This window comes from Aplidium turbinatum, chromosome 5 (genome assembly GCF_918807975.1).
Source record: "Aplidium turbinatum chromosome 5, kaAplTurb1.1, whole genome shotgun sequence".
Classification (NCBI taxonomy): Eukaryota; Metazoa; Chordata; class Ascidiacea; order Aplousobranchia; family Polyclinidae; genus Aplidium; species Aplidium turbinatum.
Genome location: NC_137476.1, coordinates 17,780,698 through 17,808,127, shown reverse-complemented (window position 1 = coordinate 17,808,127; position 27,430 = coordinate 17,780,698). Strand labels below are relative to the sequence as shown.

Sequence of the window (27,430 nt, the reverse complement as noted above, 5' to 3'; positions counted from 1 at the left end):
GAAGATAGCAATCTCCTCCCACAAATTACAAACTCGCTTCAGGACACGACCTCGTGACAACCATCGCACTTCTGTGTGCAGCAGCAATGCTTGGTAAGCTAATAATTAATCAGAATCCATGTCAGTGCACAAAGACAAAACAAACGCCGATTTAGTGGACTTGCTTTGATAAAGTTTACACACTTCGCAACATCATTCAACACTTCGTGCCGCTCTTGAGACAGCTTTTTTGCAGCAAAGGCCTCTCTGTGAAGAAAGCAATGAGTCCATGCAGCACTTGGGGCTTTATCTTTGATGCATTTTACCACATCAGACTATGTGTGGCCCAACGTATGGAAAAATTTGTCATGGTTTGTCCTACATAGTGTTCGTTACATAATAGTGCATGTTACAATGTATATCCCGTAATTTTGGCAAGTTAATTTATGTTTGAGACTGAAAGTTTTGTTGGGTTTACATTTAATAATAATAATAACAATAATAAAAACGAAAACTCTTAAAACTTCTTGCACTACGATCATGTTACAAAGCTTTCCGATGTCTCGACATGAAATACTTCATGATTTGTGGTTATATTTTCCAGTTTTGTGATCGATCTCATCACGTTTTAAAATTTTTTTATTGTTATTTTTCGCCCAAGATACAATAGCCTATGCCTGAAAAACAAGCAACCCAAAAAAATAATCAGGTGACCCAACTTTGGGTCGCGACTCATGTGTTGGGAACCACTGCCTTAAGCTACCAAACGAAACAATCCAAAATTTTAGATCAATATCTCAAAGGATTTGTGTATAGCGGCCATTTGAATTTCGAGTATCATCCTCGCTTTTGCCTTGATGGGGATAGCGTATAACAACTTTTGGTTTGCCATTTTTAGAGTCCTATAACTTCTATTGTAAATGTGATGGAAGAACAAAAATTGCTGTGCTAGTTCATTATAAATTATACTACACAATTAAACAATAAAAAATAACATTTTTTGATGCATGGATGTTTGGTGGGTCATCAAAATTTTATTTCTTATAAAAGACCTAACAACCCTGTAACTAATACTTCCTCATCACTAAGTGATGTCAATGAATGGAAGCTCAGTTTTCAGTTTAGTGTACCAGTCAATCATATGATAGTAATTCGTTGCGTGAAAGTTCAGCTTTGGAAGGGTTACTTAGTTTCTTGATACTGGGAAAGCATGTCAAATATCTTTATTATCACCTCCGTATCTTCCTCCGTTTTATCATGTGTTGATAAAAGATCTTCATAAATGTGGGACCTTTCATCATCCTGTTTAACTTTAAGGAAGCTTCATCTTCAGTTTCTGCAAGTACTGATACATTAAACCAGTGGTTTCCAACTATTTTTCGCAGCGACCCAAATGTGGGACCTCTCACCATTCTCTTCAACCTTGAGGAAGCTTCATCTTCAGTTTTCGGTAGGTACTGATATCTTAAGCCATTGGTTTTTAATTTAACCTTTTATTGAAGCAATCCAGATTTTCCAAAAAATTAAAATTAGAAATTTTTACCCAAGTATATGTGTTAATAGCTAAGTCATACACAAACACGCAAGGGTTTTCACTACGTGTCTTCCAGGACATTCTATTCAGTCAGCCTTGCGCAATTGCAGCCAAACTAAACAGTGCGCTAGTTGTTGCACGACAATCGCAACAGTCTGACATGTGGCTCCACAAGTGGTGCATTATATTGTTTTGTCAAACCTGCGGCATCGCTCACAGAAGTAGTGGGGAATTCTCGCTCCCGCCCCCGAAATTTTAATGCAAATTGTGCCGTGGATGTTTATTTTGCCCAAAGCAACAAGCGACCACACCAGAATTCAAACATATGTATTTTTTCATTGTCCCCTAATGCTGTATGTACAGACTGAAGCATCTGATTAAATCATATTTTTTTGTGTTTTTATTCAGGTAATATTGTACATTGGCGAAATTTGTCGCTATCTCCTGGCACAACAAGCTAAATCAAGTGATTGTGAGCATGATGTCAGGGTGATGACCGGAAATGGATTAAGACCAGAAATCTGGACGCAGTTTGTTACCAGGTGCTGGCAAAGAAAACGTAAAAAGTCATACATATTTTAATATCTATTTAATAACGTAATATCCACGTAACATTGCAGGTTTAATATCCAGCAGGTGGCAGAATTCTATGGGGCAACAGAAGGCAACGCCAGTATGATTAACATTGACAACACAGTCGGATCGTGTGGTTTCAAGTCTATGATCATGCCTAGTAAGTTTAGTGACGTGTAGTGAAGTTCACGCAACATCAAGTTAAAATTGCAGTTGTTTATCGAACGTTTTTGATGCACTGTTCTGTCCTCGTCAGGAATAACCAGAAAAAAACTATTTGTCAAAACAGAACATTTCTGTTTCGAATCGCTTATGATGATTATTCATTATTCTAAATCAAGGCCTGACTTTGTTTTATTCAAAAATGATACAGTTTAAAAACTAGTAATAAACATATAAAATTACTCCAGAACAGAGATAGTTAAAAAGGTTTTTTGTTTAGTATCGTTTTTTAATCGTTTTTTAATCCGTTTTATTTATTTATTTTTTATATTATTTCCAATCGTTTCATATTTTTTTTCTAGTAGCAACTGTTTTCGTTTATCATAACAAGGAACTGCAAAAGAAACTGTTAAATTATAGCTATGGAATAACTTAGTCAAAACTGCAGCAAACTAATTTATAATAAGTTCTGTAAGTCAGAAGTGTGGTTGCATGCTCATTGCTCACTGCTCAGCAAATGGTACCAATGAACCAACCAACTTCAAGTGCTACCTATGATGAGGGTGAGGACTGTTTGGTCGCGGTGGTGATCATGCTAACAGTCAACCTCGCTCTTTACTTGTATTAATTTCTTTCATTAGTTTGTTTATTTCTTTTATTCCTGTCATTTCTTTCATGGCATATATAGCCTATTATGATGCTCATTAAAGTCTGTTGGGTGAATATACAGTCTAGTCGACTGATACTGATTAATGTATCGATAAAAAAAGTAGAAGGTGCCACTATCACACTAAATTGATGAATTCAAGTTCTTTTAATTTATTAGCGCCCAGCATCATTTTAAAATGATGCTGTTTGATGCGTGATATAAAACAGAATATCTGTAAATTTACTGGTCCCTTGTAAAATGCTTATTTTATTGATATCCTCGTGTATTAAAAAAATAAATTGCTCAAATTTGACAAAGTGTGGTTACTTTAGCCAACAGTTAAAGGAAAAGTATGTACTAAACTACTAAAGGATCAAGGCATGTTTGATTTTACCTTGACATTTCATATCATTTGGAAGAAAAAATATTTTTAGCTTCTACAGAAAAGGTGGGACTATTGTTTTTTTGTAAGATGCTTCATTTTCACAAAATTGTTAACAAAAAAAAAAGTTAAAAAAATACACATTTTGAAAATACTTGATCTTCAAATATGTTGTATTAGGAAAATAGGTCCTAACATTTATAGTCAGAACTTGAAATTATCTTTCCAATGAGATATTCCATGTCAAAATACACAATCAGTGTCACCAGGGTTTTTTTAAGGTTTGGTTTGGGTGACTGCTAAGTAGTTTTAAGAGACCGCAAGTGTTTCATTTAAATACCAAAAACTAGCTATATTTGCTTAAGACATAGCGAGAAACAACCATTACTTTTTTACTGTAGTTGCAAGTCCAAATTTTGGGAAACCGCTGGAGAAATTTTGAGGACCGTTTCGGTCCCCCAAAACACCTTTAAAAAAACACTGGGTGTTACGCGTGTCAACTCGTTAAAGTTAGAGAAAAAATTTCAAAAATGCCTGGGTTTTGTAGTCAAACCGTGCAAAATCGCTGGGCGCAAAAGAGTTAATTTAAATTTAATAAAGTTGAATTTGTCAATTTTAGTGCGATACGCTATACTTTTCTTGATTATTTTATCACACTACGCATGCTTTTGGATCATTGGTGAAGTCAAAAGAAGATTTTAATGAACGGTTTAGTGACGAAGTTTTATTTTACTAACTTATCGATGTTTTGAATAGTTCAGAATAAATATTTCAGAGAAACAAAAGTACAAATTTTGCTCCAACATGTAAGTTTTAGATAACTCCTGGTGCAAAAAATGCTTGTTGTTTTGTTTTTTTTGAAAAAAACACAAATTTTTAAAAAAACATTTAATAAAACAACACAAAAAAAACCAACTTACATTTCTATGCAAGATCATACACTTTTTCATTATTTTTGTTCTGATATAAAAGTAATTAATAGAAACCAATATCTGGAACAGCTTTTGAGGAGGTTAATGGAAGTCAAAAATATTCGAAATTGTTTCTTCAGTTATTGTTTGTCTTTGGCCCTGTATAAAAATAGTGTTAAATCTTTCTTTGTTGCTTTAACGTGATACTTTCTTTACATTTAGGTGTTTACCCAATCATGCTTCTTAGGATTGATGAAGACAAAAAAATAATCAGAGGTCGTGATGGGTTGTGCATTTTGTGCGAACCAGGTAAGCACTTCGTGCTGCTCTCGTGTTATGCAAGGTTGCACAATAATGTAAAGTCAGTACGGTTTTCCACCTGATCTAATGTGTTAAAGATCTGGTTGATGAATTGCAATATCTGATGAAATTTCTGACAGTTACAATGACATTCAACAGTGGACACAAAAATCCAAAGTTGTGCGAGTGATAACAATTTTAGAACTACTTGCTGATGCACATGGGCAATGTTAAAAAAGCTTTTGACTAAACCATGTAGGTATATCAAAGTGGTTGATTTGAAGACCGTTTGTCAAGATCATTGTCATTTATTGTCAATGCTTCTATTCCTTATCAATTTATTATTATTTCATTGATAATTATGTATTGCCTGTAGTGATGGATGCAAACTGTTCATTCAATTGTGAAAATAAGTGTTACCTTACATTGCACCTCTGTAATGTGAGGCGTTGTGTCAGAAAAATAGGTTTTGGGATTTTTTTGTGTCAAAAGCAATGTTTTTATTTAAATGGCTTCAAAATGACATTGAGAGACAAAAAAATTAGAGTTTCAGATGTTTAGCCCCTATTCGCGGAGTACCCCATTTTACTGATAAAAGTATTATTACACCTTTTGACAATGACAGAAAAGATTATTATGCAGGCTATACGTTTAATACATTGCAGTTCCTTTAACTCATTTTTCTTAGCAGATAAGTTGCATCATGGCCACCTAAAGATACGGCCTGATTTGTCACATTTTGCAGAAATTTTCAGGTTTTTCTAACTTTGAGCAAACGTTTAAATAATTTTTTCTAAAAATTATATTCTTACGCTTTCTTTATTCTTTTCCCCAGATGACACAATAGGTTTTAACATTCTCACATGTTGAAAAACAAAGAAAATTTGATTTCGAAGATTTTAGTCAGACTGTTCATTTTCAATCACAGTCTGATTTTGCGTTTTTCAACTTACTTTTTCTCATTTGCTACTGCTTCCCCAAGGCAACAAAAAAGTTTTATGTCATTAGGAAACCGCAAAAAGTAAAAACATCTCAAAAAAATGTCAGTCAAACACTAGCAGTAGCTGTAATCAAAATCTGCAAAATGTGACAAATCAGGCCGCATCTCCAGGTGGCCATGGTTGCATTAAAGGTTAAATATAATAAACAAAGAATTTCTCATGTGTATATTTAACTATCTCATCACTTTCGAAAGCAAACAAGTATAAAGAGTAAAAGCTTCTTTAAAAAGTAGTTTTCGTAGATACGCTTAAAATTCTTTTTTCTCATAAATGCATTTTAACTTTAAAAAAATTATTAAAAGGTTACATTTGTTAGAATTATTCACCACTAAACTAACCACACTATCAAACAAAATTAAGTCCATCAAACCGTCCAAAAGAGCTGTATTTCGTTTTCTTGTAACAAAAAGTTACTAAAGATAATGATAAGAGATACTATACATCAAGTTTTCTTTTTTTTTATCATTATTGGAGTGTTAGTCCTCACATAAAACTGGCGTCATAATTGAAGCCCGCACTTTGATGACGTCACAATGAAGACTTACACTGCACTATTAAATACCATTATAAAAAGTTTTTTGTTTTATCCAAAATTACTTGAGGCTTGAATTTTTCATGAACCCGACTATAGTTGGCAAGGTCCTTTGAAATTGAGATCAGCAGCAAAACTAGTCAAGAGTCTGCATAGTATAGAATAATCTAATGTAGACTATGACTTTACTAAGAATTCATGAAATCCGCTGATAGTTTAAACAATTTTATGTAGAGATGATGATGGATGATAGGTTGTCTGCAGTTTGAGACAATCATATACAGCAGGTTTGGGCAAACTTTTTTTTTATCTCGAGGGCCACATTAAGGGTCTGAATTTTTTCGAGGGCCACACTATACTGTAGTATAATTAAGATTATATGCCAAAGCATAAAATCTAAAATAGTTAAAATGTAAACTTTTTTTAATGTGACCAAAGAAATGGCGGTTTTACATATTACAGTAGAATTCGCCTATAACGGCTTCGTTTATATTACGTCAATTCGCCTATTACGTCACAATTCGCTCGGTCCCGGCAGAATTCCTATCTTTTACGTAGCCTACATTGTAGTTCGGCTACAACAGCATCGCCTATAACGTCAATTCGCATGTAACAACACCCTTTCTTGGTCCCCAGACGTCTTTTGTTCGTTTATAACGTCACTTTAAGCCATCACCTTCACCACGAACAGTCAGTCTTTTAATCCAGTTAGCGCTGCTGCTTGCAAAATGTCTTCTCTTTATTTTGCTACGTCGTTTGCAGCAGGGACTTTAATTAACTGAATTAACTTTTTTCCCGTGTGAAAAACTATCACGTGTAAAAACTTCTCTACTACTGTATGTAACGAGCTGTATTGCGCAAATTTCCTGTAGGCTACCTTTCGCTGTAGGTTATTTTTTTTTTTAAACAATTTTTTTGTTTACGGTACTGTATTTTCTGCGTGAATTTTGTCAGTTTGGTGGTACACAGTAAACCTGACTGGATTATACACCTCTTTCTTTAATCAAAAGACAGTTTTGGAATAGTTTGCGGTAGTTCGTCTATAACGTCAATTCGGCTAGTATAATGCCAGTTTTTGCAATCCCCTAGAGGTGCCATTATAGGCGAATTCTACTGTATATAAAAGATATACAAAACGTTTGTCTCAATTATTTATTTAAATACAACTCACATGTATCAGAAACATTAATGAGATGTGTGCAGTTGGCCATTAACCTACTTGTAGAAAGACTATAATTTATCTTTATCAATATGAAATATATGCAGAAAAAATTTCAATTAAGTCCTTGTAGTAATTAGGCTTTTCAAGCAATTTTATTCTTATTTTTTGTATAATTGCTTCAGGTTTTCGTGGGCCTCACAGAACATTGTCTCGGTCCACATGCGGCCCGTGGGCCGTAGTTTGCCCACCTCTGATATACATGGTCATTGGTCATCAATAATAATTAACGTTGCAACTTCAAACAACTGTATATAACATCAATATTTAGCGTTACAATGTTAATAAATTGAATATTTCTCGATTCTATATTTTTTAGGCCTAAACTTTATAGGCCATGAATGAAAATTTGAATAAAAGAATAGCTATTGTAGAGCTCTTCAAATCGGGGAAGTCAAGAAGTGATATTTGCAAGCACTTAAAAATTAAGAAAATGTTGATCTGGAGAACTCTCAAGCAACAAAGGAACTGGTAATGTCAAAAATCGACCTGGCCTAGGTCGCCCTCGAAGCGCCAGAACTTCAAAATTGATAAAAGCAACGAGAGAAAAGGTGCGAAGAAATCCCAAGAGATCCATTTAAAAACTGGCAAAGGAGGCGAACGTGGCCTATGGAACCATGTTGACAGTTCTCAAGAAGGATTTGAAGAAGACCCCACACATGAAAAAACATTTGCTAAATGCCAATATGAGAAGAAATTTGATGTCCAGCAAAATTTTAACAGTCAAAATGATCGTATTTGATCAAGAGATGGTGACGTGGAACCCCGGGTAGTCACTCGGAGACAAGGGGTGTCATCAGTGATAATGTGGACCGCAGTCAACGAATCAGGAAGGAGTCCATTGATTTTTGTGGACCAAGGAATGAAATTGAACCAAGAAAACTACCGAAATGATATTTTTGAGGGTCCGTTGTTGCCTTGGGCAAAGAAACACTTTATAAAACGTAGTTGGTCATTCCAACAAGATTCTGCCCCGTCACATGGAGCAAAGAAAACGCAAAACTGGCTTTCAGCCGTAGTGCCGTTCTTCATTTTCAAGGAAGAATGGCCTGCTTCATCCCCAGACCTGAACCCCCTCCTACACTTTGGCATCTGGTCTTACCTGGAGAGCAAGATTTCGACTAAACACCACCAAAGTTTGGAAACGCTAAAAGCTAATCTGAAACAAGAATGGACCAAAATACTTCAGAGTTATTCATGACTCTTGCTGGTCCTTTTGAAGCGTCTCCGACTTGTTATAGACGCAAATGGCGGACACATTGAGTAAAACTTCTTTTTTTCTAAATTTTTATTTATTGACAATAAGATTTTATATTTATTACTCAAAAATCTACCATTTGTTAAATACAGTTGTTTGGAGTTGTAACGTTAATTATTGATGACCCTGTAAGCAGAGATGGGCGTGATCTTGATCTTCAAGATCACTTTTTTTTGGTGATCTTGATCTAAGATCACTTTTTTTTGTGTGATCTTGATCTTGAAGAACAATAAGATCACTTTAAAATTGAAGTTGACTTACTGGAAAGAGGCATTTTTTTAGAACTCGTACTGTACAAAGTAGTTAGTGGCAACTACTAACATTAAGCCACTGTTTTATATGATATGTGTCCAACAAAAGACGATTCTGGTCAGTGTTGCCATTTCAAATTGAAAAAAGTTTTCTGTGTTGATCATAATAAAGAACTCAACTTCCGTGTACTTTATGTTGACTTATAATAAAAATGATTTAACTTTGTTCGCAATTTCCATGTGTGAATTTTAAAGAAATGTTTGCTTTCTTTGGCTCAATTTTAGATGTTTCAAAAGTCTAGAATGGCAGTATTAAAAAATCTGGACTCTAGCCGACTTTGGTCTTGTAAAGTGGTTTATTGCAGCAAATCAACCAGACCAAGACTTGTTTAGGGTCTGAGTATGGAGCGGTTTGTCTGACTGCAAACCTCTGAACTTTTTTGATAACAGACAACAGTATCAAGGTTGCCAGATCGGTCAATGGTGCAATGAACATTGACATAATACAATGAAAGTTAAGACTACTTAGTAACACGAATAAAAACTCCCACATGAACCAGACAAAAATTTGGTAAAAAATGATGCAGTTCAAAGTTTATTTTTATTTATTTATTATAAATAAAAAGCATAACACTAGTTTTGTGACTTTTTCAATACTAGTGTAAGTAACCTCGGCCTTGGGTGTGACGTTGCGATTTTACGCTAACTACGTCGTCAACAATTGATAGGCCTACATAGCAACATTCACTAACTTATTACAATTCTTAGGCCAGCGATCGAGTAGTTAAAAGTAAAAGTTAGCAATACCAACTATATACCTTTACCCAGGTTGCTTATAGTAATTATTTTATGCAACATCATTGATCAAAAACTTGATTTTTTTTCAAGTAGCCTACACAAAAAGTGATCTTGAAAGTGATCTTGATCTTCAAGATCACGATCTTGATCTTCAAGATTACATAGTTTGGTGATCTTGACCTAAATCTTCAAGATCACCTATTCTTGGTGATCTTGATCGTGATCTTCAAGATCACCAATACTGGTGATCTTGCCCATCTCTGCCTGTAAGTCTTATAGACGAGCAAATTTTAATTCTTTACTTTGAGATATAGCGCCATTGGTGAGGTTTAAACTTTGATGACGTCATGTTGGAGAGTAACTTTAGACTAAGGCCTACCGCTAACTGAGTTGCTTGCATTTTAGAAATGATTGCAGAAAACATTCCGACAGAGCATAGCCTACTTCTGAAGTTGTCTGTTGGTCTGGATAACATTTTGTTTGATGAAGATAAACAAACATACAACATTTTGTTAAAATGCACAAGCGTATCCTCAAAGTATGACGTCACAAGGATCATTGAAAGACAATACAATGAATGATGTGACATTATCCTATATCACTAGGCTCGACCACAAAGGCAATCCGACTATTTTCAAATATAGATTATAGATGGAAATGGTTTATTGAATTGGAGCGAAATTACAATGATACTTGACGTTTTTGTTAAAGGGGCAGACAAGTCCATTTTCAAATGCAAATTCAATCAATCAATCAATCAATGTTTTATTTGTCAGTAACAGGAACATAGGTACATGTTTGAAATATGCAATATACACAGTACAAAAGTTACACAAGTTCCCATACCGACAGGGAGACAACGAGACGACCATACGGTCTACTAGTCAATTGCCACCCTACGGAAATTACGATTTTGCCATTTAAAATAAGCTTACAAGAGAAAAATAATAATTGAAACGTTCCCGCGCTTCAACAACAGCATACGCACAAAAAAAACAAAAAAAACATATTGATGATAACGTAGGCCAAAACACAAAATTCCATGAAGCAAGCAGAGAATAATAAAGTTTCCGAAGCAACTGACAAGTTGGTTTCCATAACATATCACTTACGATGCACTGTAGCTTTGTAAAATTAACGTTTTGATCTCTTTTTTGAAACAATGAAATGATAAGTTTTTTAGCCTGCTTGGAACTTCTGACCAGAGCATTGGTCCCAATACCTGCATGGACTTCTTGCCAAATTCTGTGTTTGATCTGTTTATAAAATAATTGTTGCTTGTTTGATATCTTGTGTTATGCTGATGAATAGATGAAGCATTTGTAAATAAATCACAATACGTAGATGGATACTCATTCATATGAACTTTGTACATATGTTTTTTTATTTCAATGTTATGTATGTCTTTTAGTTTCAAGATGTTCATTTTGAAAAATAAAAAATTAGTGTGAGCATAGTAATTTTGTTTCGTAATTATTCTTATAACCTTTTTTTGTAATTTTATTAATGGATCCAATGCACTGTCACAGGCCTTTCCCCAGCTTGAAATACAATATTGCAAATGACAGTAAATCAAAGCGTGATACACATCTTTTAAAGTGTCTGTGTTGACATAATTTCTGAGTTTAAGCAACGCCCATGAACCTTTTGCTACTTTTCCGCTAATTTTATCTATGTGATATTTCCATGTTAATTTGTTATCTATGTAAACGCCAAGGTATTTTATTTGATCTTTTTGTTGAATGCTTGTGTTACCAATGTTAATGTTAAAATTTTTTATGTGTTTTTTATTTGTTATTAGCATGTATTCAGTTTTTGAGAAATTTAATGATAATCTATTAAGCTTCAACCAGTTGTAAACTTTTTGCATTTCGGCATTCACATTGTTCTGCAAATTTATTTCACATTTGTCGCTCATCGTAAGATTGGTGTCGTCAGCAAATAGTTTAACATTCATGTTTGTTGAATTTGGTAAGTCATTTATATACAGTAAGAAAAGAAGGGGTCCCAATGTCGATCCTTGGGGCACACCGCAGGTAACCTGTCTTGAGTTTGAAGAGATTCCATTGACGACCGTGTGCTGTAGACGATTGCTGATATAGCTTTTTAACAATTGTAATGGAAGGCCCCGAAAACCGTATGTTTGCAGTTTCTGTATGAGAATAGTGTGATCAACTGTGTCGAAGGCTTTAGCTAAATCAAGAAATACAGAGCAAGTTGTATCTTTATTATCTAGGTTAGTTAAGATGTTATCACAAACGTTTGACACAGCTAACGAAGTGGAATATTGTGGTTTAAATCCATACTGATGTGGTGTGATCAGGTCTTTTTTTGTTAGATAATTGTACATTTGTTCATACAGGCATTTTTCGAATATTTTGGTGAAGGGGGACAATAGTGATATGGGCCTATAGTTGGAACAATTTTTCCTGGAGCCACATTTGAAGATTGGGGTAACTTGAGCGACCTTTAGTACATCAGGATATACACCTTTATCGATACACTCATTGAATAAGTTGGTGAGGAAAGGGGCGATTATTGGTGAGGATAGTTTGACAAATCTTATAGGTATTCCATCATGTCCTGTACTTTTAGAGACAGAAAGATTATTAAGATGTTTTAATACTTCTTCTTGATTGACAGGTTTTAGGAAAAAGGAGAATGGGACACTTTGCAATTTCAATAATGAGCCAGGGGACGGTAGAGGGATTTTAGATGCCATGGAAGGACCAATTTCTGTGAAATAATCATTAAAACAGTTACTTATTTGTGCAGGGTCAGATATTTTTTCATTGTCAGTGCTAATTATTTCTTCTGGTATGTGAGCTGTGTGCTTATGTTTGTACTTGATGATGTCATTTATGGTTTTCCATATTTTTCCAGTGTTGTGCTTGCTTTGCGTAATAAGAAAACTGTAATGCATTTTTTTTGCTTGCTCTTTGGTATGAGTAAGTACATTTCTGTACTTTTTGTATGTTGCTTGTGCAGAAGTGTTTGTTGGGTCTTTTATTTTTAAGTGATATAGTCTGTTTTTAGTTTTGATGGAGTTCAAAATTCCTTTTGTTAGCCATGGTTTGGTCTTGAGTTTTCTTTCTCTTCGAGACAACAATCGTAAAGGTGCATGCTTGTTTAAAGTGTCATTAAAAGTGTCGATGAAATGATTAAATTTGCTATGAACTGAATCATTCCTTTCTGTGTATTGGTTGGTCAAGCTATTTTCCAGATCACAAACGAATTCATCAGCAACAAAGTTTTTCATGTTCCTTACTTTTTGTGTATATTTTTCTTGTTTTGGTTTTACAGAGTTTATCACAACTACAATAGGAAAGTGGTCAGAAACATCGTGAATAAGAACATGGCATTGAATTTTATTTGATTGGTCGTTGCTGAAAGCCACACAAATTGAGAGTTGAAATACAGAAAGGGGATATTCAAAAACACGTTGCACTTGTTTCTATGAAAAAATACTCATTTGTTTACACGCAATCTTAAAACAAAGTTTTGGTTTTTCAATTCGGACACACACCGCATCAACTGTTGTCGAAATAAAATATTTGCTTACGTGACGTCATAACCAGAGTTTGGCAAAAACATTTTGCTGGTTTAAAGTGTGGTATGCAGCTGTAGATAAGGTTTGAGGCGTTTGCAGCAGTAGATAAGATTATCACAAGTAACAATTTTAGCTCAGATTTAGTTTATTGTAGCCTTGATACTAGCTTACATCATTTTTTGCACATTTACACTAGGCCTTGCACATCAGGAAACAAGCAAATGCCAGTATTTTCCTTCAGTGCTACATGTTTGTGTGCACTACAAGAGTATGGCCAGGAGCAACAGAGACCAGCATAATAATGCCGACTCCATTTCAAGGAGAGAGATTTTCAAAATCTTCTTCAATTTAACATGGGACTTGCCACACAGCTTAAATTAAACCGCAATGCATGCCCTTCAATTTTTTTCAAAAAAAACCATTTTAACAACTCTGCAACCTTTGGAGTCAAGGTCCAGTGGGGAGACAACTCTAGAACAAACTTCCAATCCATCCATACGACCGGCTGTCAGGAAACGTCAAGTTCTTGAAGTAATTTTGAGTTAACAATTATGTTATTACATGTTTGTTATAAAGTACCGTACATAAATTGGGGAATGGGGAGTACTGTACCATCCTTGAGAAATTGTTTTTGATATAATTTAGAATATCTTCCGGCTAAGCCTATTACATTTTAGTTGCTGCTTGGTGGTATAGCGATTCCTATCCTAGCTACATGTAATTTTAAAATGACCCATCTGGCATCTATAACTCACCAAGTGTAAAACAAAAACAAGTCCTTGACAAACTGGTGTTCATTTCATTTACTGGCTAGCACTATATGCAACGATAATGTAACAGTGCATAAATGTGAGTTTTCTTTATTACTGTCTTGTAATGTTGTGTTGTATTGTGCTGTTTTGTAATGTGCTTCTTGTGTTCATAGTTGTCCTGGTATTCTGATGGGTCATGCCAAACAAAAATCGTTATTTGTAATGCCGCAACACAATACGACATATCGGATTTTCGTGTGTGTTTGTCAAAAGGATGCCATGAAGCCAAGGAGTGTGGCGAAAGGGAAGAAATTTAACTCTATGATAAACTAACATATGAAATAACGGGTGAAGACGATGTCGTCCCCTCATACATTGCTTGCTGCTTTTGAGAATCATGCTACCAAAATGAGTTTCATTTGTAAAACTGCTTGTGTCTTGGTTGGTTGGTTTTGAATCTTTATCCTCGCACTGGCAAAGCCTTGATTGGTTACTCCTGGTAGTTTCGCATACTTGTGGAGGCTCTTGACACAGGGCCGGTTACCGAGATTGGCAAAGTTGAAGTTTTCCGATGTTGAAGTGTTGTTGCCGGGGAATTATTCTATTCACTAGGTGCCGCTGAATGGGGAGCAGTCCTGAAAGTGCGTTGCTCAAGCGCACATCCCGAGAGTCGAACTTGCGCCGTGTGATCTTGAGCCGAGCGCGTAACCACTGAGCTAACGGGGCGGAGTGGGAAGGCCTATTATTTGTAAACATTTTTGTTACGGATTTGTTATAATGGATGTAGTAAACACACCTACAGATAAGTTTTTATTGGCTTGTGAGTGCAAACTTCACTTTGATCTGCATTTCTTTATAGACAACTTGTAACTGCTATTCATTCCAACGAGAATAGCAGCAGGTCTACCGCTAGGTTTCGGATTAGCTATCCGAAAGCATAAGGAAGGAGGCTATTCTCTAAAAACGATCAAAGAAAACCCCACTTACCATAAGTTATCTATACACCATAATTTTGTGAAATTAACAATATTCCAAAACTGCTACTTTATAATATGTGTAGTTGTAGTATGTGATTACCCAGTCAGCAAAATCAGTCATTTTTACATTGATTCAACGTTTTGCAGACGTTAAATTACTGTAAAAATGACGGATTTGACGCAAATTTTGTCATTTTTATTATTCATTTATTTGACGCAAAATCCGTCATTTTTACATTGATTCAACGTCTGCAAAACGTTGAATCAATGTAAAAAAAAAAGTTTGTTGACTGGATAAGCATGTGCGGTAAAGTGAAATGTGTGCAGCAATCATTGTGACTACCATGCATTTTTATTGATTTACAATGCATTATCTTTTTTAAAGATCGTGTCAAGAGCCTCTTGAAGATTGCATTGTGTGAAAGGGAAACATTGGCAGAACACTGAGAAGAATGGGAGAGCACACCTCTTTCCATGCATTTATGCTCAAACGTTTGCATCCAGATGTTTCTGATGTAATTGCATCTTATTTTTCACGGTTTTCTAACCAAAACCCGTCTTAAATGATGTAGCAATGCCTAAAAGTGGGCAATCATGTTGTATTATATTCATGTAACCAAAAGTTGTTTTTAAATACGCTATAGGCACATTGTCTACAGACAGTTTGTTCCGTGGATCTGAGGTTACCTTGGTCATTCAATCCGTGTGCCTCTGCCGTCATGCGTTGTTTCTGCCATTGGGTCGAAATTTTCAAGTGAAGATAGAAAATATGTTGGATTTAAATATCCTGATTTGAAATAAAAAGAAGTCACAATTCAAAGTCTACTTCAAGAAAAGCTTTGCCGTGTGCATGGAGAGAGTGATTTTTGTACTTGTACAGTAAAGTATACGTATCAGAGTTCTTGAGAAAATGTTTCTAGTTCTTTATAAACTAATATGGTGCTTGCTTGAAGCTAGTTGCTTTCGGTGTTCATTTTATCAACTACTAAGCTGCTTAAAATCGACATAAATAGTTCATTGCATTTGCTGGAAACGACACCATAAGCGATTTCTTACTCTGCATTTCAAATGCATCTTGCGTGAACATACGAGCAGCTTGTACCGTTATGACGTCACGTCCGGTTATCGATTATCACGATTATCGCACGGTTCAGTGAGCACGCGTCGCTCTGAAACTAAGAGCTAACAACAACCGCCCTACAAAGGAAACGCAGTGAAATTAAGAGAAAATTTCAATGACAACCACTTATTATACATGCCTAGAGCACTTACAAACAAAAAAATCGAAAAGTATGGTTTGGGGTTTACTGCCCCTTTAACAATCTCTCAAACCACAATTCCGAGTGACCAGAACAGGAACAGTGGCAAGAAAAGTCGTTTTCTGAAATAACATAAAAGCACAAATCACGCATTTACCTAAAACTACAAGGCAATATTGATTAATGTGAGTTTTTACATCGCTACATCCATCGTGAATATGCGTCGATTTTAGCGCTTTATGAAGCAGATACTGTGTACTGTGAACAACATTAAATCAGCAATAAAATTCACATAATTAAAATGTCCATACCAAGTTTTGCCAAGTAAGCCGGGAATTTCGACAACAGCTACAGTCTGAAATTCTTTACGCAGGATTCCAATGCGGTTACAATTCAGCTATAACAAACGAAAATAATACGTTACGATACGTCGAAAATACGTAGATCATGCGCAATAAAACTGCCATTAAGTAAGCCTTTTCCCAAGTCGACACAACGTGTACAAAGCTGATATGTAAGACGTTTAACACAAAACACAGCCAAATTAGCAATCAATTTATACTCGCATGAACCAATCCTTTTAAAGCTTCTTGTCTGAATTCTACAAATCTTGACTTACTAAATAAGTCCGAACTGGTTGGCAAAATCACGAACCAAGTTCACAAGCAAACATAAATCTTGCCCACATATGGCTACAAATTTGTCTGATAATATTTCAGGTACAAGTGCGCTTATTTAAGATAAATTTTTGCATGTTTTGAAATTCCCAAGTTACAATAAAAAAGCAACAAATCGAAAACAATATTTCCGATGAAATCATGGAATGTTGTTTCTGCAGGAAATAAACTAAATCTGAAGGGGCGATGATTTCAGTAAATTGTAACGTCACAAAAACTTGGAGCCGCCATGGTTTGCAAGGGCGTATGAAATCACCAAAATGTTTTTCAAAAAAAATTGTTTTTTCTATATTGTTTTTAACTAAGAAACATTCCAGTTAATCAATTGCAGTTGATGAATCGTCAGGAGAAAGCTGCTATGCCGTCAAAGAGGGCATTTATCAATATATTGCCACTCGTAAACACGTGAACTTCAAGGAACTTAGGCAGAGCGGAGAAAATATCTTACAATGACATTCAGACAAGGTGATGTCGCAAAAATCGAAGCTTTCATGTAATATTTTTTTGCTCATGATCATCTCAACTAATAAAGGTTACTAGACATTTCTACAATGCAAAATATAGAAAACGAACACTTTGGAAAACTGATGCAAGGAAATTTTTGTGTCACCACAGATATTGCTGGATTTACATCAATTGCTTCAGACCATGGAATTGAGCAAGAAATCCGTGACCTCAAAGTAAATGGAAGAGTTGTGCCAAATGTACCAATAAACTGATTTTGGACCAAATTAAACTGGACATATCCCAAGAAGCTTAAATAGTCAAGCAGATAGTTTCATATTTTGGCCACATGAGAAGTGAATGAGTAGAAAAAAGACATCGTGCTTGGTTTAGCCAGCAAAGAAAGAGGAAAGGGCCGTCTCAAAACGAGATAGCTCCATACAGTGATGAATGACAGTCGGATAGGCATGGAAGAGCTGTAGGAGGTGTGCAAGGAATCATGGGCCGTAGAGGGAGAAGATAGGGACCGACAGTCTAAATTGACTGAACGGATGATGATGACCTTTGCAGTGTTTTTTTTTTTTCAGGCGAGTTTGGGATGCTTGTAGGGAAGATCATAAACGACAGCCCAACCCAGAAATATGACGGCTATGTGGACAAGCCATCGACAAACAAGAAGATTGCTTATGACGTGTTACAAAAGGGAGATTTTGCATTCTTAACTGGTAACTACGTTTGCAAGTACAAAAGAACTTAAACTGTAACATGTTTTTAGATCAAGTAACCTTTACCCTATGCAAAGAAACGCACAACTATTTAAACGTTGCTGAAACATGGGTTTTTATGTAAAATGCAACAAATAGCCTGTCCTACCTCAGCCATAAAAGTAAATACAAACGTACAAGCTTGAAATCAATCAAACCAGGAGTCTCTTAACATTATTGAAAGATGGACCATTAGAACACACTGCTTTTTTTGGAAAAATTACAAGAAATCGAGCACGTGAAAGCCTCACTTTTCTCAAAGCAGCGCCTCCTTTTCTTAATGACCTCAAATATGCTACAACTAAACTAGTTTAACGGATAAATGGAAAGAACTATGCATAATGATTGACCATCTAAGCCTGGAACAGGCATGACACACGAGGAGAACATTTCTGAGTTTATTGTACTAAGTCAGCTTGGTCCAAATATGGGGCCACTGGCTTAGCGGAGGAAGTGTTTGTGCAGCCCGCTTATGCCAGTTGACAATCGTATGTTTAAAACTCACAATTAGCGCTACACTGTGGAAACGGAAGTACTGAAACAGCTCTCTATCATTTCATTATTTCGAACATCAATCGATGGTGCAGCTACTCGTATTATTTATGCAACGTATTTAACCTAGCCGTATGTAACTAATCTTTAACCTGTATATGGATTGTTAACTGTTTATTAAATCTTGTAATTTAACTTTAAAGCCACGAACGATCAGTAGTGACTTCACAACACGTAGTATCAGTTTTTAAAACTTTAAACTTTAACTTGTTTAGATAGCTTCATAATGTGATAAAAGAAGTAGAAAAAAAACACAGAAAACAATTTAAGGAATTGTTTGTAGAAGAAAATATGTTGATTGTTGGACGCTACTACAGTTGCATGAAATAAAAATATTCTTTTGCGAAAAAAGTCGACAATGTTTTAATGACTTATTTATCTGATTATTTTATTCAGCACGTCACTCCATTTAATAATTATCTTTTCCGTGTTTCAGGAGATATTTTTACAATGAACAAATACGGCTACATGTTCTTCAAGGATCGTACTGGGGATACTTTCAGGTGGAAAGGAGAGAATGTTTCAACTGCGGAATGTGAAGCTGAGATTGCTAAAGTTCTTGGTAACAAACACACTGTTGGTGTGTATGGTGTTGAAATACCTGGTGAGAAGTTCTAGGATAGATACTAGATAGCCTAAAGAAAAATGGAGAGTTGTATCTTGAAATATTGTTTTGATCATCCTGATTCTGTTTTGTCCCTACTGATCGAGGTATCTGATTCGTTTGTGCAGCTATTGTCTTTACCCCTTCGTCTCATGCTGTCGGTGTCCTATGTCAGCATTAGGATGAAATGGACCGATATTTGAAACAGAAATAGCCTACTTTGATTTGTTTTGGCATTTAACAATATGTTTTTTTAATTGTTTCAAAATCCAAGCAATGCATTTGGCTGTGCAGTCGAAACGAAAGTGAAAAATTGGACAATCTCAGAACGTAATGAGCTGCTCGACTAAGTTTGACCCAACACATCTGACGCTTGTATAAGTGAAATCACCATTTATCAACTGAGCGTATGAGACTGCCATTCAAAATTACTAGGATAGGCTACAAATAGGCTAATAAATCAGTTTCTGTAAGATAGAAAACGAAAAATTTTCTTTTGTCTTTCACGGCGTATTTCACGGTTATCTTTCAGTCATAGTAAATGAGTCAGGATGGATGCACCGTAAATAGAGTAATGAATATTGCAGAAAGCGGAAATTCAAAGCCAGTAAATTAACATGGTGGGTCGCAAAAAGTTTTAGGCCCATAGATATAGGCCTAAAATAGATAGGAAAGACAAGGGAAGGTTGTTACAGTCCTTTTAACTTTTTAATTAGTTTACATCAACCGCTGGAGTTAAGTATAATTTTGGCTTCCATGTGCAAACGAAGCTTCAGCCATTTTGAAAACTGCAGTAGAAAATTATTGGTAAAAAACAGTTTTAGGGTTTGAAAAGTAAATTTTGACCTTGTCAATGAAAACGTTATTGCTACAAAACTATGAGTGATACGTAACTAGCTTCAAAGTTATTTCAAATTTGAAGTGCAGTACCTTAGATTCATTAAAAATATATTAAAGCTTAGTGGCACATGTTTGACATACCGTATGTTAATCTTATTCTGCCAACTAGTATTGGGGTGAGCTGTTACACAGTGTAATGCTATCTCATCTCAACTGGAAAATGTACTTATATTAACGTGGTACTCAGATAACAAATTTTGTATTACTTAGACTAGTTAATTACATTTTTAAGTTCTACTAGTATCTGTTGTTGCTGTATCTGTGCCTAAAGGTGCCAAAAACTAATAAAGGTGTTCTTTACTGAGGCCAAGTATCATGAGTAATTAGATGGAGATCATTTGTTTACAATCCTGGTCATAATGCATTGTTATTGATGGTGTTAGTAGTCTTCTATTTAGGGTGTCGGTCAGACCCGAAGATTGACATAGAGGTCTGTTTTAGTTTAGAAATCCAAACACAGTTTATGATTCTTTCTGTCGGTGTTATTCTGTCAACGCGCTTTGCACTCGGCAGCAGTGGCCGAGTGGTTAGCGCGTTGGGTTCGCAGTCGAGAGCCTGCATGTTCGACTCCAGCCACCCGCACTTGCTGTTGTTTCTCTGGGCAAGAAACTTTACGATAATTGCCTCTACCCAGTGATCGATTTCGAGTAATGGGTAGTACCAAATTTAAGTCATAAGTAGAGTAGACAACCGGAAACAGACATTGCAGTCGGCTGCAGCGTGGGTCAGGTGTATGTCGGAAGGCGTACACCGATGCACAGCGCTCAAGTCCGCTTTCCCGCAATGTAGGATAAAGATAAACAAACAAACACTCGGTTGCTGTGGCTATAATGATTGTATTAAACACAGAGAACAGATCCAAATGCTAGCGGTTAAACTAGTTTTTTAACCGACACAATTATTTAGTAACTTTAGCTTAATTTAGATTTTCTGCATAACAAACAGTTAGAAACGGCAATTCACTACAAACCTAAAACACAATATTTCAACTGCCAAATACTATGTTCACTACTTATCTGAGTTACAGCCACCTAGTTGCTGGTAAGCGATGAACTCAGAAACCATTCGAGTAATGGGTAGTACCAAATTTAAGTCATAAGTAGAGTAGACAACCGGAAACAGACATTGCCGTCGGCTGCAGCGTGGGTCAGGTGTATGTCGGAAGGCGTACACCGATGCATAGCGCTCAAGTCCGCTTTCCAGCAATGCAGGATAAAGATAAACAAACAAACATCAAAACAATTAATTGTGACGTCATAAGAAAACGTAATTGTGACGTCAAGAGAAAATTATGAACAAAACAAAAAGGGGCGACGCGGTCGCTTTATGGATATTACATTGTTATTTGTTTGTTCATAAGTTTTTCTATTAAATTTGGATGTTCAATTAATCCAAGAACACTGTGTCAAAGTATTCCATCAGTTTTAGGTATTTTACTAAGAAAAGAAACAATAATAAAATAAGATAAGAAAAGAAACATTTATAACACTGAAGATGAAGACAGTATAGTTTTCGAAACGTTTGTTTGCTGAACATGAGTTTGGTATCTACATTTTGGGCTCTTTATTTTTTGATTAGATTAACCAGGCGTTCCAACCATTTTGCTCTTAATAAGAAAAGTTATTCAAAAGAACAGCCTGATTAAAATTATAACATTTCACCCCATACTGTGTAAACAAGTCATCCCGATACTGGGCTGACTTGTTACTACTGACTTATTGATATATAAATGCAAATATTTTCCTTTAAACATAACTTTGTTTAAGTTGTAATTATAACAACTGGTCATAGGCCTATAGTAAACTTACGTAAAATCTTCAGCAACTTTGTGCAAATATTGAAAGAAGAATCTTAGATTTACTGAAAATTGTAACAACCCTCCCCGGTCTCCCCTACTTAAACACGATTGCCTAATGACTTTGAAAAGTTTATAAATAACAAACAGAAGAAAAAGAAACGAATGCAAACTTCAGCTCAGTCCCGTCTAATAACAACTTACAATAAGAAGGAGGGTTATTTGGCAAAAATATTCAAATTCAACTTTAGCTCTGATTTTAGGATACAATAGGATATTCTAAGACCTGTGGTAAAAAGAATTCGGAATTTCCGTTTGACCACGTAGATTCGCTTGCCTTTGCTATGCTACTGGTGCAACAACAACCTGAAACCTCATGTTGAAAACCTCAAGCTGACATGGTGCTTGATGCTTTTCGTAAAGATTATTGAGTGTGAAGTTATTATAGTGGATGGTAGTCGACGTGCGTTGTTTGGTAAAAAAAGCTATATCACTACCAGACGGATACAGGACTGTGATGTAAACTTTCAGAAGCTTTTTCCTCAAATAGCCTCACAGTGCCTACGGTATTACACGCCAGGCAAGAAAAGGCAGCATTAGTCTACTTTAAAGCACGTGAAGGATTGCTCTCCATTCAGCGGCATCTAATGGATGGAATAATTCCTTGGCAACAAAACTTCAACAATCGGAAACTTCACTCTGTCAATCTCGGTGATCGGGCCTGCGTCAGTGATTCAAAGCCTCTACAAGTATGCGAAACTGCCAGGATTAAGCTCTGCAAGAAGCTTTCCCAGTCCGAGGATAAACATTCAATCAATCAACTGTTTTGTCTTAAAAATATTTCCGGATTGTGACCTGTAAGTCTAATTATAAATAGCATTGATGTTTGGCTTCAGGGCTTTTGGTGGATCAGAAAGGTTTGATATATGACCAAGTCACAGTTGTGATTTATCGCTTTGAATGTTTTTTTTTTTTTGGTGCAGAAATAATTTTCAATTGAACAGTCTAGTAGTAGTGTAGAGACTGTAGCCTGTTAAAATTAATTGTAATGTAGGCCTACGTAAATGCGATTCCACTGTCTACCTCAAACTATAGTTCTGTAATCTAGAAAAACCTAGTAAGTCTGTTGAACACAAATTTGAGAAATCAAAGGTTTTTCTAGAGCATTATACATCACTCACATGACTTGCTAAGTTCTTCCAGTTGAAAATCTGCCAACAGAGAAGCGTTTCTTACATTTTAACTGGATCAATAGATGGGAAAGACCTAGTAAATCCAAATAAGGGCCTAACTGAATTTTTTCAAAGGATAGTTGAGAGGAAAACTGCAAGTGTGTGTTTGCTCAATGTCTATTTTTTTTTATTGGACAGTTCTCTGTCAACTAAATGCTTTGTTGGTTTCACAAAATGACAAAATCTTAAGCTGTAACTAGTGTTTCCAGATGCTCTTCAGATTTCTAGCAGAACTGTCACCACGAACTTAATTTTTCTATATTAAATATTGCTTCACAGCAAAGTTAGATGGCTTAAACCACCAATAAACTTATCTTCTTCAACATTTTCATCAATGTTAATACTGCTACTGAAAATGTTGCCGGATTGATTTTCGCACCCTCCGCCCGTGGTTTATCGCTTGATGATGTATTTATCGTAGGAGTTGAAGGCAAAGCGGGGATGGCATGCATTATGGATCCAGACAGAACAGTCGACTTGAAACAATTTTTCGATGGAATCATGAAAATGTTAGCGTCCTATGCCCGACCTTTGTTCGTTCGTATCTGTGATCATATTGAAGTGACTGGTGAGGCATTTGATTTCCGTTTTGCCATGTCTTGCAGCGGAAAAATGTTTTTTTACTGTGCTATCTTAAAATATTCATGGTTCAAATTTTATAAAATAGTAACTAATTTGTCTAATCATAAACGTTACACAATTTTACTTGTGAAACAGCATCGATGGCACATGGCATTAATGCGAAAATATTCATGATTAGGCTACAAAACTTGTTTATAGTCCTAAGTTAGGTGATTTTAACTATCTCTCTTTACCAAAGTGAAGGAACAGCAAAACTGTTGCCTACTGAATGAAGGTAAAATTATACAATGTTAAGTTTTTGTTGTGTAAGATATTTGTTGCTGTACAAAAAAGTTTTAATGTCAAAGTTCCTTTTCAGGTACCTACAAAGTAAAAAAGGTAATTCTACGCGAAGAAGGATACGATTTAAGCATTGTAAAAGACCCGATCTATTTTCTCCATGTAGCGAAGAAAGAATATGTCCCATTTGACGTCGGATTGTACCGTAAAATCCAAAACCGTTCAATTCGTTTGTAAATTTATTGCGCTATTGATTAATAATTAATTTGTTTCACGTGGTCTCAACTTGTTGTGGTATTCGTAGTCTACATGCATGAATAAGAAGTATGCTTGCAATTTTTATTTCATAACATTGTCAATAAATGGGGCCCGAAAATAAATTGGTAGGCTACTGGGCCCGAGAAATCTTGTCAACAAGGAAATTACTAATAAGTTAAACGTCTAATTACAATACAGTCTCAAGACTAAATATCTGCTCTTTATTTATAGCTATTGTTAGCCTAAACTTGGTAAGGTGAAATACTTCCATTTTGTGAGACCCTGGCTAAATCAGCGCAGACGCCGTCAATTTCTTTAAGAGCTGACGCAGTAGGCTATTTTACGCCGTGAAGTTTTTAGGCAATTCGCGCTAACGCTGTAGCCTAAATTTATTTCATTGCGTTTTTGAGCCAGCGTTTTTATATTCATTGAAGTAGTGTGCCTGCCTCTGCATACTAGTGTGTATGAATGTGTAGTTAGATTTACTGTGATGGAGTGGTGGCTGACTAGATGACTGGTTATGCTCTTTCGCTAACATCCTGATTGCGCCATAATCTAACCAACAGTTGTACAATGCATTGTTTTGACAATTACATTTACTCTGCTTGTTCGTTAATATGTGGCGCTGTTAAAACAAAATAAATTTACTTGACATTGACGCGTAGGCTACGCTACAACACTGGTTGCAAGTGATAGCCTATATCCATTTTGCCTCAAACAAGCTACCTAAGAATGTCTATAATTATAAGCAAAACTAAAATATTATGTGGTAAGGCCATTGTTTGGAGGATATTCCATTGTCCATGAATTTTAGCACATATAGCCTAATGCGATAAAGTGGTGTAGTTCTTTTGAGAGTGAACAGTTTTATTTGACATACGGTAGCCTATGCCTTTTAAACAAACGCTTCTTTCTTCGTAATAGATGTAGGCCAGTAGTTTATTATCAAACCAAGAATTCATGTTTTTTGTAAGGAAAGTAGGCTATATCAGTCAATAGAAGCATTTCCCCTATCGATGACTCATATAGACCGGGAGCCCGCGACGTCCACCCTAGGTGAAAAAGTTACCAATTTCTATTCATACAGCGATGTCCGGTGGTATGTGAGTACTCATAACTTAATCTGAAAGTCTGCAGGGCCGCCGGTGGTGGGTATGGGAATGGGGGGCATTTTTCATGGCCCAAAAAATGCGCTAGGTCAGCTGAAATAGTTACCGCTTGAAACTTAGTTGGTTGTAAAGTAAATTGTTTCTAGATGATTGTCTGGTATGTGACAGACATTTTTTGTGGTGGGGGAGCTCTGACAGACAAGTTTTATACCCCCCAAAATTTGCGCTAGGTCAGCTGAAAAAGTTACCGGATAAAACCAACTGATTATTAATCTGTGAGTGTTAAGCTTGACAGACAAATTTGGTGGTGGGTGTCCCCTGACAGACGACCTAAAGTAGGTGACCCCCCCTAACTGAGCTAGGTCAGCTGAAATAGTTACCGGATAAAATCAATTGAAAATTAATGTGTGAGTGTTAAGCTTCACAAAAAATATATGTGACAGACAAATGTGGTGGTGGGTGTCCCCTGACAGACGACCTAAAGTAGGTGACCCCCCTAACTTGAGCTAGGTCAGCTGAAATAGTTACCGGATAAAACCAATTGAAAATTAATGTGTGAGTGTTAAGCTTCACAAAAATATATGTGACAGACAAATTTGGTGGTGGGTGTCCCCTGACAGACGACCTGAAATAGGTCTAGGTAGCCTAACCCCTTCCCTTTTTGCACTAAATCAATGACAGGAGTTGCCGCTAAAAAAAAAACTTGAAGAAGTGTTTTGTTTTATGTGTGCACAACAGAAAATAAGTATTACGTATAACAGGTCATTTAACTTCTAATGGAATACCAGAATAAAAATGATGCAAATTGAGCAATCACCCAATTTGGGTTAAGGCTAGTTAGGTCTATAATAACAATCACTGTTAAGGATAGCCTATTAATATTTGAAAAGTTTTTGTCTGAATTTTTCGTCAACACTGAACAGTCTAGCCAAAATAAGAAAAAATGTTTGGCAATGGTGGTGAGTCATTGACTAAAAAAATAATTCCAAGTCAGATTCATCTTCCGAGTCAGAATCTTCGCTCTACTGTTCATCACAACTCTCAATGTCATCCTCATCACTTCTTTCCTCCGATTTACTAAATAGCTCAGATGGTATAGCTGCGCCTTCAGACCAGTTGAATAATAACTTCATTTGTTTTCGACCAGCCATAATAGTGACATTTGCTCGTTTTCTTTAACAATTCTGTGATTGCGTAATTGTTTCGCGGCATGCCGGCATCTTCGACTTGTTCTAAACCTGCAAGATATCTTAACTCTGTTACAGAAGCAGGTCTCTGTGTAACTGTGACACAACATCTTTTTATGGCACTTTTTGAGTTTCGAAAGCCAATTATTCCTTTTACTTGCGACGCAGCGTCCCTATTCGCAGTTTGCTCTAAAGACAGATGGACTGCCGTCCTAGAGTAATCCTTTTTGGTACGCCTAACTGAGAAAGCACCATTATCCAGTATAGCCTTCAGTTTCGGATCCGCGTTTTTTAGTTTGTTGTAGAACAACGATCCCCATCTTGCATAATTTAGACAATTCGGAGCGAAATATATTATTTTCTAGAAGTATTGGTACAATAACCATGTAGCCTAACCACTTACGTCGTTCATCCTGACGCATCTCTGCTCTTCTCGATAGAGTCGGTTTATTAAGAACACGTAGGACCTATCACGTAGAACGTATAGTGTCCAGAACTGATAGGTTTCACCAAACACTTCATTCATGGACCTGTTAAAGCATTCTTCATACTTTTCCCTATGTTTGGTGACGACTGGATTGGCCAAGCATACTTCTACTTTATCAGGGTCAGTTGGAATAGTGGACATGACTTGCTGGAAGTTGTCAATTTCATCTGCATCTAAAGTTGTTAGGAATCGATCGTATAGCTTTTTTTCCATGACGTTGGCTGTAATTTCGTGCACACGAGTACAGTAGCCTACACCTGTTGTAAAATTTCTTATAATGAACCCTTGTAATGATCCCTCAGCAAGGATCTTTGACTCCGACAATATGGACTCTATTCCGCAATCATTTATGAAGGTTCCTTCTGCTTCGAAAAATGCAAGATCCATGTGGAAATTACCAAGCATAATGAGGAGATTGTCAAAAAGAGGGGCTTCAATGGCTTGAAAGGAGTAGGCTTTTTGTGTAACCAGGG

The 27,430-nt window shown here is 36.0% G+C and overlaps 1 protein-coding gene across 3 annotated transcripts in view; it reads left to right on the top strand.

Annotated features, from left to right (window-relative positions):
* Window positions 1-24,201, top strand: part of LOC145770852 (long-chain fatty acid transport protein 4-like) — a 106,744-nt gene extending 82,543 nt beyond the window's left edge. For all 3 annotated transcript variants that reach the window (XM_082582592.1, XM_082582591.1, XM_082582590.1), the window contains exons 7-13: window positions 1,922-2,055; window positions 2,134-2,246; window positions 4,413-4,499; window positions 17,796-17,933; window positions 18,961-19,128; window positions 23,477-23,623; window positions 23,996-24,201. In XM_082582592.1, the coding sequence (XP_082438718.1) occupies window positions 1,922-2,055; window positions 2,134-2,246; window positions 4,413-4,499; window positions 17,796-17,933; window positions 18,961-19,128; window positions 23,477-23,623; window positions 23,996-24,153 (945 nt within the window). In that variant the 3' untranslated portion in view covers window positions 24,154-24,201. The remainder of the gene's footprint in view (window positions 1-1,921; window positions 2,056-2,133; window positions 2,247-4,412; window positions 4,500-17,795; window positions 17,934-18,960; window positions 19,129-23,476; window positions 23,624-23,995) is intronic.
* Window positions 24,202-27,430: the final 3,229 nt, after the last annotated feature.